Source organism: Falco naumanni, chromosome 5, assembly GCF_017639655.2.
Source record: "Falco naumanni isolate bFalNau1 chromosome 5, bFalNau1.pat, whole genome shotgun sequence".
Taxonomy (NCBI): domain Eukaryota; kingdom Metazoa; phylum Chordata; class Aves; order Falconiformes; family Falconidae; genus Falco; species Falco naumanni.
This window is the reverse complement of record NC_054058.1, coordinates 45,163,932-45,177,158: the sequence shown is the minus strand read 5'-3', so window position 1 is coordinate 45,177,158 and position 13,227 is coordinate 45,163,932. Positions and strand designations below refer to the sequence as shown.

The 13,227-nt window shown below is 35.4% G+C and overlaps 1 protein-coding gene across 4 annotated transcripts in view; it reads left to right on the top strand.

The window, feature by feature from the left end:
• Positions 1 to 13,227, top strand: part of NR2C1 (nuclear receptor subfamily 2 group C member 1) — a 44,495-nt gene that overhangs the window by 13,437 nt on the left and 17,831 nt on the right. For 2 of the 4 annotated variants that reach the window (XM_040594259.1, XM_040594261.1), the window contains exons 3-7: positions 842 to 949; positions 5,846 to 6,076; positions 8,058 to 8,165; positions 9,501 to 9,582; positions 12,312 to 12,491. In XM_040594259.1, coding sequence (XP_040450193.1) covers positions 842 to 949; positions 5,846 to 6,076; positions 8,058 to 8,165; positions 9,501 to 9,582; positions 12,312 to 12,491 — 709 coding nt within the window. The remainder of the gene's footprint in view (positions 1 to 841; positions 950 to 5,845; positions 6,077 to 8,057; positions 8,166 to 9,500; positions 9,583 to 12,311; positions 12,492 to 13,227) is intronic. The other 2 variants (XM_040594260.1, XM_040594262.1) reach the window with 2 other exon arrangements.

Genomic DNA, 13,227 nt, shown 5'->3' with positions numbered 1-13,227 from the left:
TGTTCCAGAGTTTTTGAACTGCAAAATGTTTGGGGAGTTACTTGGGAATTTAAGACAAAAATTTCACTTTGAAGGTATTTGTAAACTCTGTGAGGACAGATGACTTTTGTACTACACAAAGTCCAGCCTTTTTGATCAAGCCTCTGTAAATAGTAGCTGTACTTCTTAAATTTTATTGACAAGTAATGTAATGAATAATACCTTCCCCCATACACCTTTTGGCTATAGCATGTGATGAATTTTTAGATAATTGTTAAAACACTACTACAAATTGTGCCTGAGAGCATTCACACAGAGATTTAAATTTGTTTTAAGATACACTGCTTGCCAACCTCATGCATTTCACTAATTTTCTCTAACTTTCTTGATAGTTCCCCACTATAGAATTCTGTTGTTCTGGTTTTGCTGTTTTAACAGAAAAACAGAAGAGAAAAGGCAAATTGCTGTGTTTCCACACCAAAAATTCTTTCGTCATTTTAAGTAAGCTATTGAGGTAAAAGTTATTTTAGTGTAAATGCAGCACAGCTATGATGAAAGGTAGTGTCTGATGAACGTCGACAGTAATAAATACTCGGTCTGGTTAACTTACATGGACTTGTCAACACTGAATTGTTTTACTTAACATGTTTCTAAATTTAGGATTGGAAGGTTTTCAAAATGGGTTTAAAACAGTGAAACAAACAGTTTTCTAACTAGAGTAAGGGTATCAGACTTTACATAGACTTGTGCAGGGAAAACAGAAGCTGGTGAAAACTTAAGGTTTCATCCATTAAGGTAGTGTATCCATCCTTAAGGTAGTATTATCCATTGTCAATTCATTATGTTTGTTTTTTCTTTCTAGATTACCCATTCCCAGGGAGGTGGTACACAAACACTAATGGATGGGACAGCACAACGAATACAGATTTTCCCTGCAGATTCAGGCCTCTCTTTACCACAACGTATACAGGTATGCTTCATCTGATATATTTTAAAGCAGAGATGAACTATTTATTTTTGCCAGTTTACACATACAATTCTTTTTTTGTGTCATATTATTTGATTGAATGTAAATATTCAGCCCTGAGTGGCAGAGACCATTTCTATATAAACAGGGGTAAAACATCATTCCCCCCCCCGCCTTTTTTTTTTCTCTTAAAAATTTTAAGATAACAAAAAATTACAACCACTGAACAGAAAAAGACTTTTCCCCAGTACTGTAATGATACTGCTTTTTAAAAGCTAGATAATTTTAAGATTTTGTAATTCAGCTGAGTTGTTGGAATATTTCTACATTTGGAAGCAGGGAGGGAGGGAGATACTGCATTGTGTCCCTGATACAAGTCATGAAAAAGTGCAAGGCAACAATGTCTGAGAAGGATACTGATTTTTGGTTTTCCCAACCAACGTGACATGTCCTGCTAAACTAATTCATAGCCTGGCCAGGTAATAATCTCCAATTAAGTGAAGGTATGAAGCTTTTAGCAATGTAGGTAGTTAAATCAACATAGATGGAGATTAGAAGGATTTGGGAATGGAATTTTATATTTTATCCCTTGAAAGTCAATGCAAGTCCTTGCAAACGTTTCATTTTTCAGTTTCATCCTAGAGAAAAATATCAACAGCAGAATACATTTTTAAATAATCTCAGGTATATGTTGTTGCATACAAAAGCACTAATTTAAGCAAGCCAGCCGATAGTGTAAACTTGGCTGATTTTTCTTTTGCTGGCTTCAGTCTTCAACATTTTCTGCGCAGTTTTTTCTTCTGCCTTCCAAGACTCTTCACAGCTGCCCCCCATATACGATCTTCTGGGTTTTTTTATCATCCCCTACCTGTGCTTTAGTCATGGTACCAGTGTTGTCAACCCAGTAGATCTTTATTCTTTCAGGTACCTCCACTCCTTTTCTACACTTTGTGTACAGCTGTTCCTTTTATTAACTAATTTATGTTAATCAACTAACCGCCATCTCTTCATTCTCTGTTTTCATTGTCAATACCTGTGTGCTATAATGTCCCTGTAGTGTGAAGCCATTTAAGGTAATTTCAGCATCAGGGTCTGAATGTGGGATGATGGCATATAAACCCATGAGCCTGTATGATGAACAGCGGGACAGTTCTGTTGGCTCAAAGCCAGCGGCAGACTTCTAACCCTTCTGTGCCAGCTTTTTTGTGGGGGGAGAACTACTTTTGGTTAGGCACTGTAATTACTGCAAATATGATTAACATAGAAGAATTGTATTTCGAGGGGCAGGGACCTTTACATAGATTTTAATTGTCTCGTGTAGCTGGGAGATCACTTGTTTCTAACCCAGCTACTTTGTTCCTTGTCCTTTTCACCATGCTCATAGATTCTTGCTTCAAAATGGATGGTAAGCGCTCTGGGGCATGGTTGTCTCTTGATATGTGTGGAACAACACACACTCAAATGGCGTCCCTCCTGCAACAGACATCTACAAACATCTCACCAATATCAATAATAATAAATTAGATATGAGGTAGAACTTAGTAATGAAAACTTTCCTCAAAGCAGAATTTATGTGAAGAATAAAGTAGTTTGTAGGAGCAAATACATCTCAGTGCGATGTTCAAAATATATGTTAAATTGATTAGTTTTGAGTTTATATTTTCAATCAATATTTTTTCCTTTATTATTGTTAAATGCACGTAAATAATTATCTGAAATCTTTAAATACAAAATCCTCAGTAAAATGTTCTTTAAAACATGCTTCAGTAGTCAACCTTTTTAGGGAAGGCTCACATTTCTCTAGGATAAAAGTTGAATGTCACATTTGTTGTTACAGACATTTCTGTTCAAAAACGGCTTTATTATAAACAAGTGGATGAGTCCTCTGTGTTCAGCCACTTTTTAATTTTTTTTTTCTAAAACAGGAACACTGAATTATTGAGGTATTTAATTTACTGAAATGTTATTCAAATGGAATTAAAAACTTGTTAACAGACAAGGCTTAAAAGCAATAAAGGGAAATACTATCCTCCATTATTGTCAGGGTACTTAAATAAAATACATGGGAGAAGTGTTTTTAAGCAGACAATCATGAACTAATATCTTAATGTTATATATATTCATATATTTTATAACATTATCCCTTCAGCGATGCTGAGTTTCAGGTATATTAAGAAACACAATGTGTTGTCACTGAGCCCTGATGGATTCCATTGAGAAGTGGTTTTCTTTTTCTCTCCGATTATTTTTTTCTCTTATCTCAGTGTTTAGGTACTGCCAGTTGTTGTACTTTGGTGAACTGCACCACTTTTCAGAGTCCTGTTGTAATTTAGGTGAAATTTTTGCAGGTATATGGCCATAAGAGGTCAGCTGCAGACAGACTGTGCTTAATTATTTAAAACGCTTTCTCTGATGCCTCTGTCAGTTGTCAAATCCTTGACAGGTGCAGAAACCATTTCTGCAGATTGAATAGCTTTGTATGGATATTAACATTAATGCTATACCTACTATATCATGTAGTGAAAACTACATATTTAGGTATCCTCCTAGAATTGCAGGAAGCCATTTGAAGAATCAGAACACTATGTGTTAAATGGGAGGGGAATTGTGGGAAGTAGCAATGATTCTTTTGCCTGCTATCCTGCCATATTTATCTACAAATACATACCTTTTTTAAATTATGGGGCTGGACTACAATAGGAAAAAAGGTAATTTAGCATATACATCCAAAAAATAATTTCAACTTTAATACGAGTTCGTATCTTCACTGTTTGGGACGTGCTGGGTTTTGAGTTAGTTTTATACTATACTTTGTATAAACCTAACTAGATCAAGTATATATATACCTTTTTTGATGTAACCTAGTTGCACTTACAGGGTTTGATAGGGAGACAAATTTTAACTCAGAGTGTCTTTCGAACAGCAGGTCTGGAAATTCAAGAAACCACAATATTCTGTGTTTGGCTTCTGTATGCGTATGCACCCTGTTGAGGGTAACATGCAGTGGATTTCTAATCCCAATAAATGGCGTGTGTTTGCAGAGAAAGGGAAGGGAGCATCAGCTACTTTGAAAATAGTCAGAAATGACACAGGAGAAATAAAGGCTGTGAATGAAGAAAAATGGAATGGAAGGAGAAAGTTAAGCAAGTAAGGGAATTAAAAGGGCAAGAAAGTTTGCCGCCTTAAGAATATGGAACCAACATAAAGGAAATGAAAGGAGAAAAAAGGGACTTCTGTAGTCATTTGTGGTACCAGGCATGTGGATGTTTGAGAAGACAGAATGGAGAACCCTGTATTAATCGTTTTGGTAACTATTGGGGTTTTTGTATTGTCTTCCCACCCGACACCTCAAATGTCATAATAATTTACATTCTTTTCTTATATCTTTAGTGTCTGGAATTTTATTGTCTTACCTGGACTTCTCTCTTAAACAAGCTTTTAATTGTGTTTTGCAGAGAAAAAACCTGAAACTTGATCCATTAACATGTTAATAGCAAAAGGCCACTCCTGAAGGAAACGTATTCCTTTTATCTATTTTGAAACTCACAGCTTCTGAATCTTTTAAAGTGCCAATATTGATTTATAATTGCTGAAATTAGATACTCAATAATTCATATCTCTCGCTGCTTATCTTTTTAAAATGTAAGCTATATACATAGGTTTTTGAAACAAACTTAGGTGTATTGAATGTTTAGAAAAAATAACAAGCTAGTTGTGAAGGTGCAATAGCAAAGTTGATAAACACTTGTGTGAAGTTCAGTGTCTCAGTGCCCGTGTTCTCCACCTAGAAAATATAACTAGTTTCATGCAATTAAAGCAGCAAGATTCATTATAAGTGTTAGACCGTGACATAAATAATTTAATCAGTAATTATAGCCATATAAATGTTAGGGATGGATAGATGGACATAAATGTTTGGTTATAGGTTAAGAAGAAAAAAAAGGACCTGTGTTTTTGATCTGTGATTCAAAAATAGTTTGCAGGAGACAGTCTTTGTGGGATGAGTTTCCTTAGTCTCCAGAATAAACCAGTTTTCCCTATAGGCATTTTGATGGAGAAAGGCAGGAGGTGACTAAAAGTGAGATTTCTAATGGAAGATACACAGAATCCTGATTATTTCTTCTGAGGGTTATGATCTTCTGACGAATTTGGCAAAAAAAATGTGGTTAGTGGAGGATTATTCAATAAAATTCTACTGTATTTGTGCTTGACAATAGGATAAAATGGAAAAAACCAGTTTGTGGGTCTGTTGATCATGAAATGAAACATGAAAATAACTTTTTACTTTAAAAAAAGGAAAAAAGTGGCAGGGAGAGAAATTCTGGTTTACTTATTTTATTTAGGAATATATATGTAACAAAAAAAGCCCCCCACAAAATGAAGCCTAAAATGTCTATACAGGGGCAACAAGATTATTGCTTTTCTTGCTGTTTGATGCTTGCTTTTTTCACTTGGAAGTCTACATTTGTGTTTCTAAGAAGTTTTTTGTTAAGCAGCCAAACCTGGGAGGTGCTAAGCACTTCATGTGGTATGCAGTGAATTCAAGAGTTAAAATTTCTCATAACCTGACAGGTCCTAGGGCTGAGCTACAGACATACCTTGAATTCTGGATGCCACAATTGTCAAGGGTTTCAGTAGTGTTGTAAAAGCATGGGCTAATTGTAAAACTTGAGTATGAACTCAGATTTTGATTTCAAATACCCTCGATTGAAATGTGTTTCAAATACAGTGAAAGTCCAAGGTTTCGCCTGAGTTTACTTTACTCTTGTGTGACAAAGGGGAAGACAATCCTGCTTCACAAATGCCAAAGGCAAAATTCCCTTTTTCTTCAAGTGCCCAGATTGGGCCACAAAGGTCAACTTAAATTACCGTAACAATTTGAGATAAATGTATTATTAGATTGTCACAGATCAGCAGACGGGCCAGAAGATTCAGATTGTTACAGCACTTGATCAGAGCTCAGCAGGCAAGCAGTTCATCTTAACAAATCATGATGGCTCTACCCCAAGCAAGGTGATCCTTGCCAGACAAGATTCCACTCCAGGAAAAGTTATCCTAGCAACTCCAGATGCTGCAGGTGTCAACCAACTGTTTTTTGCATCCCCTGATATATCTGCACAACACATCCAGGTAGATAATCCACTTTATTTCATAATTTTCGTTCAAATGGGATAAGAAGAGATGGTTTTGTTTCCAAATATGTCTGTCTGGGTTCTCCTTTTTTGATTTTTTTTTTTTGTAACGGTATCCTTTTCCTTGCACTAGGACTCAGCATGGAAACTTAGAAATTATGAAGAAAACTTTTTTTTTCTAAATTTCTTGCTTTTAGAATTTATATCCTGGCTCATGACATTAGAAAGAATACTGCTATTTTTATTGCCATTTCCAGCTGCTGCCATACAACACTCCTTTATTTCTGCTTCATTGACTCTCTGTGTGTTTTTGTGTATTGTTAAAAAGCATACTCTTTTCTCCATTGTCTTTATCATTTAACGTCCCCTGCTGCTTGTTTTCCTTTTTGTACACTGTTCTAACTATGTTCAGCTGTGTGAACTGTACTCCAAGGTAGTTTTACAGAGAGACTGTTGAGTAGGGAAGTACATGACTCTGTGGGGATGGAAAAACACCACTAAAGATTTTGGGTTTGCTAAGGTGAGATTGTAACTAGCCAGGGTTGTAACTCCCTAAACTGGTCCCCAGTGCACATTACTCCCATGTGCCGCTTCCTTAGTCGTCACCCTCCAACTGCCAAGCTTTCAGCCCCGTATCATCACCTGGAAAGAATGGGATGGCACTGATGTGAATAACATGCACCAAGACTTGGGAGATGTGAGCTCCTTCAGCATGAAGCAGGAGATTACTGCACTCCAGCTAAAGCATAGTTATTGCGTGTTGTTTACCCACGTACATTTAGGCTGCTGTCAAAACACATCGGTGTGGTAGGTGAGCAAAAAACATTAGGATAGCTACAGTCCATTTAGTCCAGTATCTTACACTTAAACAATGGCCAGAAACAGTTGCTTAAGGAAAAATACCAAAAACTGGACAAGTGAATAATGATCCTTCTAAGCATATCCTTTCACTTCCATTTGCTGCTGATTTAGAGCAACCTCCTGACTTGGAGACTGCAGTGAGACCATCATATTTGATAGCTGACACTAAAGTGTAAAAAACTTTTCTTATTTATATAGAACATATATACTTTGGTCTGTATAATATCGTGTAGTGTAATTGTGTGTTGTGCAAAGAACACTTTAGTTGATCTTCTGAAATAAGTATTAAATTAGGTGTCTATTGCACTACAAGAAACAGCTAAAAAGGTTCTGTTGTTTTTATAAGTCACTATTATGTCCTCTTTCAAGTAATCTCTTTTCAACTGAAGACCCCTGATCTTTTTAGTTTGTGCTCTTCTGAGACCTTGTCCACTACTCTTGATTCGCTACTCACATATTGTGTAAGCTTGGAACACATCTCTGTATTATGTATTACGTTTTTTTTTTTTTTTTTTGAAACTTAGAAATCTTTGCAAATGGACATACGTTTTTTGCTCAAAAAAATTTGCTTGCTATTAATAGGGGAGCAGTAGCAAAAGCCAATCCTATTGAGAGGCATTTAAGCATGTTTAGTGGTATCATACACTTTGTATTTTAGGTAAACCTCAACAAAAGTATACGCTAGTGGGATATGATTTGAAGTATTCCATATAAAAAATTATTTTCAAAGACAACTTAAGAGATGAGAAATGTGCCACGCTGGTTTAAAAGGCAAAATTCTGGAATAGAGGAAGTCTGGACAAAAAAATTGAAACTCTGATTATACAATTTGGGCAAAATAGGTTAGTTTGAGAGGCAACAGATTATTTTGTCACTTCAGTTAGATTGTTTGATTGTCAGTATATATGTATGGGTAGCGATTTCTTTTTTCCGCTTAAAGTTCATAAAATAGAGAGTACTGTTCATTTGCTGTTCAACTGCATCCTCCTTGGGATCTTTCATATTTTCTCCCTAAATGATCTTTTCATCTGCAGTTTCACCTTTTTTGTTGTTCTTCTGTAGCCTTCACTAGAAATGCCCATTCATTTGCTATGTAAAAAACATCTCTTTTATTGCAGCTTATCTTTACATTGACTTATTTGGCAAGGCCCTCTGTCCCCTCATCAATTGTACTTTCAGTGGCTCTTCTTCATCTGAATAATCAATTTTTATTCCTCATGTTCAAGGTCAGTTGATGAGCTCTCTAAGTCTTGGATTTTTATCTCCTCATGGGCCCAATTCTGTAGTCCTTCCTTATGTGGAACTTCCCATTTTAGTGCAGGTTTCATTTATGGAAGGACTTAGAATTTTTTGATATATATATATGTAGTATAATACCATGAAAATATATGATGTTAATAATGAAAATTAGGAAGGAAAGGTTAATATTTTTTTAACTCATCAATATTATTTTTCTTAAAAAGATGTTTTATTAAAAGAAAACTTAACACGTGGATCTCTGAGACAGTATTGTTAGCAAAGGCTAACTAGAAAGAAGTATGCTTGTTAAACCTTCCCATATATGTTGTCTATGTTATCTTCCAGACTTTCTAAAAAAGCAATTTCTTAATTTTTTCCATAGCAGGTACTGTACTTTCTTTCAGTAAGTTGTCTTTCTTTTTATCAGAGGTCCTGTTTTGAATATGCAAGGCAAGAATGAGTCTGATTTCCCATTAAGGCACAGTACAAGTTAGAAACTCTTAAAACTTCTAAACTGTAATCTCTTTAACGGGAATAATAATTTTTTTTTCTGTTTTACGTAATTGTCAAGATGATATTTGGTTGTTACTTGTGATATGTGTGTTCCTTTTTTACGTGGAATTTTTGCTGTGCTTTATTTATGTCGCAGTGGGATAGAGTTTTTATAGATCAAATGGAAGGCAGTAGCACCTACCCTGCACTGCAGGGGTTTTAATGTGTGCTTAATGAAGCTTTACAGGTACCAGCGATAAATGAATGAGACAAGATAAGAATACTGTATTAATGTCAAACTGTTAATGAAAGCCAAACTATATACCACTTGATAGTTAATGGTAGTGTCCAGAGTATGTTTTCTGTTGCTCCACTATTTATGTGTATTATAAAAAAATGAGTGAATAAGCCAGAATGTAGATACAGTAGCCTTTACAAGGGATTTTTTTGGTCCGTCTGTTTAATGCTTCAGTCTCTTGTGCTATGAACAAGTCTTTAGGATATAAATACAAAATTGAACAAAAGGTAAGAGTATGCAAACGCTAAATGTTTTTAAAAATGTCTCCATTTTTCAGAAGTAGTATTTAGATAAATGAAATCTTGAGTTCTGTTCAGAAGTATTACAAGGAAAACTTTTGTTCCATCTTGAAAAGGAGCACAGTGGCACAGCAGGTGGCTCCTTTGTGTCGATGAAGACTGTAAAATGTAGTCAAGAAAACCTTATATTTTGTAGATTTGGTCCCTATCTTAGAGAAAAAACACAAGCATGAGATATATTTTAATCTTTCTTGATGGTAAGAGAAATGAAATTGTTTCACACTTTTTTCCAGATATTTACAGACAACTCCCCCAGTGAACAGGGCCTAAATAAAGTCTTTGATCTGTGTGTTGTATGTGGAGACAAGGCATCAGGTATTTACTGTCTTCTTTTTCTTTTTTTTTTAAAGCCGTGCAATTTTATAAAAGCATTTTAAAATTATTCTGAAGCTATATAACAGTTTGCATGCATATACATATATATACAACCATACATGCACAAACAGAAAGGATATGCTAGCCTTTCAGCGAAGAATTACACTAAGTGATACTGTGGTGTCCATGGGTGAGATTTATTCTTGTTTTACATTGTAAATTTAATGCTCTCTACCAGTTAATTTTTGTCTTTCTTTCTTAAGGTGAATATTTTATTTTCTACTAGAAAAGCTTTGGTGATAAAATTACTTGGGCAACAATGTTGAGAGTTTTTCCTTCCTTAAAATAAGGTCATGCAGTGAACTTTGTTATTATTGACAGGTTCTCTTAAAATATATGAGAAACCTTTTCGTTATTTTAAATATGAAACCAGTAGGCAAGGAATATTTTGCACGTATATGAAAAAAATGCTAATACGAGATTCATGCAGGACAGCTGGTTATTTGAAGAACCATTATTAAAATTGTGAAAATGTATTAGAATTCCAGTAAGAAATAAGCTTAATAATGGTATATTCATATTTTACCAAAGGAGAGTGCTAAGGTAAGAAAAGAAAAACGTTTCATGCAATAAATTTTGTGTATTAAGACAGTGGAAAGAAACACAGTGGGAGCAGTGCACTGGAGAACTCTTGTCTCCCACATTCCCTTTGCATATGTGCCTGCCACTCAGTGTGCTAGGTCTGTCAGAGTTGGAACTGGTGAGAGGGAGTCTTGTCTTTTATTTTTAAAAAAAGGAGAGAGAGAACTACAAGGGCTTGCTCTTCAGTATAGTTTAGCTGACAGCTCCTTTTTCTTTGCACTTTCTTTGTTAAAGATAATGGGGTGTAAGAGAGATGAGACATTTAACTTTGCTCTTTACTTATTTAGCTAAAATTAGTGTTAAGGAGGGAAATGGTTGCTCCATTAGAAGATTCATATGGTTTGTCAGTGAAGTCTGTATGATGGACCTCCAGTAACACCAAAATATGACAGCTGCAGTTAAATGCTCCTTTTGGGAAGCGATGAGAATAAAGTGTATAAAAATGGGGGCCAAGCGGAAGAAGTAGTTAATGTTAAAATGTCATAATGAGAATAAGTAGGATGGGGAACAAACTTCCTAGAAAATAAAAGCAGTTAAATTTTTTGTCTGTGGCAAAGTTTACTGTTAAAAAATACAGTTCCTAGAACCCCAGTCAGACTTCAGCCATCTCAAAGGGAATTACTGCCAAACATAAGGCAAAGATTGGGTTGGTCTGCTCCAGCTGGCAGGACTCCTGGCTCCCCAGCGGAGGGCTGGAGTACTCCTTGAGAGGCTGGAGATCCCAGGAGCTATTCCTCCTGTCCTGGCCCAGGGATATCAAGCAGTGGTAGTAAATTTGGGGAGAGTGCCATGTTTCCCTGAGCAGCTGCAGGTTCTGGGGAGCCTCCTGAGTGACAAGCAGTGTCGTGCAAACTGCTTTGCAGACACCTCCAAGCTGGAGTCCAAGAAGGTACATCAAAGAGCCGGTGAAGAAGCAGCCCCAGTGCTTTGCAGGGTGCATATGAAGTATTCAGAATCCAACTGCTGTTAAAGTGTTTCACTTAGTAATACTCTTTTAATATAGATGATGTTTTATAAATTCCACATTTTAGTAGTGTGGTTGTGATAAAGGCACCTAGAAAACCTGTCAGAATTTCTAGAAACTTCAGGCAGACAAGGTTGATGTATCTAAAAAAAGTTTGTGAGGAGTGAGGAAAGAATCTAAAAATACATTTTCCTTTAAATTAGTTTCTGTTTGAGATTTATTTCTGCAATGTGCCCTACTTAGGTCAAAGAGCAGCCTTACTGCCTCTGCAGTGGGTATTTTGAGTGTTTGTCAGTGATCTTTGGGTTTAGGATTATTTTTTTCTTCAGGATAATAGAATTAAAATTGTTGGAATTGCCAAGCATGCCTTAATCAAAACCAGTACTTTTTAGTATATTTGAATTTTGTGCTATAGCAGAATCAATTTACTTCTGAAAAATAATTTTTCAACTTGACTTTTTTCTGTAGTATATCCTAGAGATTTTTGTATTTGTTATATGTATATAAAACATATATATGTGTGTTAGAAAATTAACAGAAGAACTGATTTTTTAAAAACATTATTTAGCTATTTTAGGTTATTCTTTCATTGAAGTTTTAAGGAAAGAACTAAGGATGTATCATTACCCTGTTAGGAAAATGAAAGGTGAAAGTAGATCTTTGAAGTGATTACCTACTGCTGTCAAATGCCCTGTTTGCACTTACCATGGTTTCATTAGATTTAATGCATACAATTTTGACAGCCAAATTTCTAATGAGCAATAATAGGGCTTGACTGTAGCAATATTTTAAAAAAATTGCCAGTGTGTGTAAATTAAAGAGTTACTTCTGTGTTCCTTCTAACCTGTTTTCTTAGCTTTTTTTAACACTGCTGTCAACAGCAAGAATTTAATAGGCATCTTGCCTATTTGTAAAATCTGTCCTATTTAAGTGAACTAGAAAAATGGTTCACTTGCCTTTGTATGTTGTTTTACAGCCAGAATATATTTTAAGATCTGTAACCCATGGGGATAAAAGGTGTTCTTATTTTGGGTAAATCCTTCATTTTTAATAAATAAAACCTCTGAAAATGTAATACTACAGTGTAAAATTAATGTAGTGGGTTTCGTTGTTCTGTAACTAGGGCGTCACTATGGAGCAGTAACTTGTGAGGGATGCAAAGGATTCTTTAAAAGGAGTATACGGAAAAATTTAGTTTATTCATGTCGAGGAACAAAAGACTGTGTCATTAACAAACACCACCGGAACCGATGTCAGTACTGTAGGCTGCAGAGATGCATCGCGTTTGGGATGAAACAAGATTGTAAGTCTGAATAAGTGTAAATTATTTTAGTTGGCAGCTATGTTAAAGTTTATGCTACAAAAGGTATGCTTTTTATGCAAAAGGTATTGTATTATTACAAATTGTTATCTTGATTGTATATTTTAAAATCACTGTATCTTTTTCTCTTTTAAAGCATTGTACAAGTTTGGTGTATAGAAGTCTGAAATGTTTACAAGCATGCATATTGCTTGACAGGCTTAGTAAGTGCATTGCATGTGGTAAAAGTGAATAAACTGTTGCTCCTAGGTGGCAAATGTCAAGCATGTCTTCATCTTTGTTTTTTATATATGCAGTTCAGTTTTTCTATGTGTAAGTTAAGGTACTGAACATTTTGAATCGTTTACCTTCTTGCCACTTTTCCCACAACAGCATACCAGCAATTGCTGTTCACTTTTGGCAAAGCTCTGCAGACAGTTAAAATCAAAGTGTAAACTGGTTTCTTCTGGCTTTATTCTGTAGAGCTAGAGATTTTTCCATAGGATATAATACTGTAAGTTTCATTTGAATGTTTTCTGCTCAATTCAAAGCAAGATGATGTATTTGTAGGCTAAAGCCCAGATTTGTTCCTTGTATTTTCACTGAGCTATTAAAATTAAGAATCTGCTCCTCTGAAGTCAGTGAGTGTAGGTCAGGGTGTTAGCAAGATCTTAAATGGTCTGATCTGAACTTTGTGAATGTCTCTTTCTCTTTGTATTGTCTAAGGTCCTAACTTGAG